At 42.2% G+C, this 2,126-nt stretch overlaps 1 protein-coding gene across 1 annotated transcript in view; it reads right to left on the bottom strand.

Moving 5' to 3' along the window:
* INTS2 (integrator complex subunit 2) overlaps positions 1–2,126 on the bottom strand; it is a 67,005-nt gene that overhangs the window by 62,066 nt on the left and 2,813 nt on the right. Inside the window, exon 3 of the mRNA XM_011953770.1 lies at positions 1,548–1,686. Within this exon, the coding sequence (XP_011809160.1) occupies positions 1,548–1,686 (139 nt within the window). The remainder of the gene's footprint in view (positions 1–1,547; positions 1,687–2,126) is intronic.

The raw sequence follows: 2,126 nt of genomic DNA on the forward strand, positions 1-2,126 counted from the left end.
GTGTTAGCCAGGATGGTCTCAATCTCCTGACCTCGTGATCCGCCCGCCTCAGCCTCCCAAAGTGCTGGGATTACAGGCGTGAGCCACTGTGCCCGGCCTCTACCAGTATTTTCTATGGGAACAGAATTTAGTCCTTTTTGTCCACAATTTATAAAACTAAACTTTATTTACCACAAATTAACAGACTCCCCAAAATTGTAACAGTAAATAAAGATCTAATTTAGTGTTTTTGTTTTTGTTTTTTTGTTGTCGTTATTGTTTTTGAGGCAGTTTCACTCTTGTTGCCCAGGCTATGGTGTAATGGCGCAATCTCGGCTCCACACAACCTCCACCTCCCAGGTTCAAGCAATTTTCCTGCCTCAGCCTCCCGAGTAGCTGGGATTACAGGCATGCGTCACCATGCCTGGCAAATGTTGTATTTTTTAGTAGAAACGGGGTTTCTCCATGTTGGTCAGGATGGTCTTGAACTCCCGACCTCAGGTGATCCACCCGCCTCGGCCTCCCAAAGTGCTGGGATTACAGGCATGAGCCACCACGCCCAGCTAATTTAATTATTTATATGATAGACCTTTGACATTCAAAAATTTTAAATTCAGAGTTTCAATTAACCATAATTACCTAAAGGTCTACGACCAAAGTAATCTATAATTTTGCAAAGAAGATAACTTTAATAGCTTTCATTAGTGTAGAGAAACACTTTGGTCATTTAGTGATTGAGACTAGCCAATCATCCTATATTCAATTCAGCATTGATACTTCCCCCTACTGTCATATATGAGGTCGTTACCGCTCATCCAGTGTCTAAATGAATCACATACATTTTTCAGTTATTCACATTCAGTTATTCAAAATGTTACTTCATTACACTTTATGGGAGAAATTATATCTCATAAAGGTATTATTTGGTAATAAATTTGATAGTCTATACAAGCCTTGAGATAAATCCCTTTCTAAATGTCAAGAAGCCACTGTGTATGGATTCCATACAGAAAAAAAATCCCTCTGATAGAAAATGCAGAACAAGTATAAATGAGAGAAAATAATAATTAGAGAAGGCCTTTAAGGCAGACTTATAATATCCTTTCAGCCTTTGAAAGGAAAACAAATATACAGAAATAAGAGTAGAGAAGGCCGGGCACAGTGGCCCATGCCTGTAATCCCAACACTTTGGGAGGCTGAGGCGGGTGGATCACCTGAGTTCAGGAGACCAGCCTGGCAAGCCTGGCCAACATGGTGAAACCCCATCTCTACTAAAAATACAAAAAATTAGCCGGGTATGGTGGCGGGCACCTGTAACCCCGGCTACTCAAGAAGCTGAGGTAGGAGAACCACTTGAATCCGGGAGGTGGAGATTGCAGTGAGCCGAGATCATACCACTGCATTCCAGCCTGGGCAATAAGAACAAAACTCCATCTCAAAAAAAAGAGAACAAAATAAGAGTAGGGGAGAATTCAACCTGCCTGCCTTCTTGCCTCTTTTTCTGTCTACCTCCTTATACACAGACATCAAATCATGCATACTTTGAGCTGTGGTTAAAAGAAATGCACCTTGTTCATAATTGCCAACAGTTCACTAAGCACAAGACGCAATCGACGAGGTGAATCACTGTGTTCAAACTCTAACGTCAGTCCATGCTGAAGCTGTGATACCAGGATGCTCTCTCCACTGCCTCCTCCAAGTTTATGCCTAATGAAGTACAAACATGCAACACAATTATGAAAACACTGATATGGAAATAACTGCATAAAAATTATCTTTTATTGAAATAAGCTACAAAAGGATGTATAAAGTGTTCTAAAATGTTCTGTTACTTCTGAAATGCTATTTAGTTTGCCTATGTATTTCAGGGATTCACATCCTATGTATAATAAATACTACACCACATAGGCCAGGCATGGTGGCTCACGCTGGTAATCCCAGCACTTTGGGAGGCCAAGGTGGGCGGATCGCAAGGTCAGGAGTTTGAGACCAGCCTGGCCAATGTGGTGAAACCTCGTCTCTACTAATAATACAAAAAAGCCGGCCGGGCGCGGTGGCTCAAGCCTGTAATCCCAGCACTTTGGGAGGCCGAGATGGGCGGATCACTAGGTCAGGAGATCGAGACCATCCTGGCTAATACGGTGAAA

Source organism: Colobus angolensis, unplaced genomic scaffold (assembly GCF_000951035.1).
Source record: "Colobus angolensis palliatus isolate OR3802 unplaced genomic scaffold, Cang.pa_1.0 Scaffold37, whole genome shotgun sequence".
NCBI lineage: Eukaryota > Metazoa > Chordata > Mammalia > Primates > Cercopithecidae > Colobus > Colobus angolensis.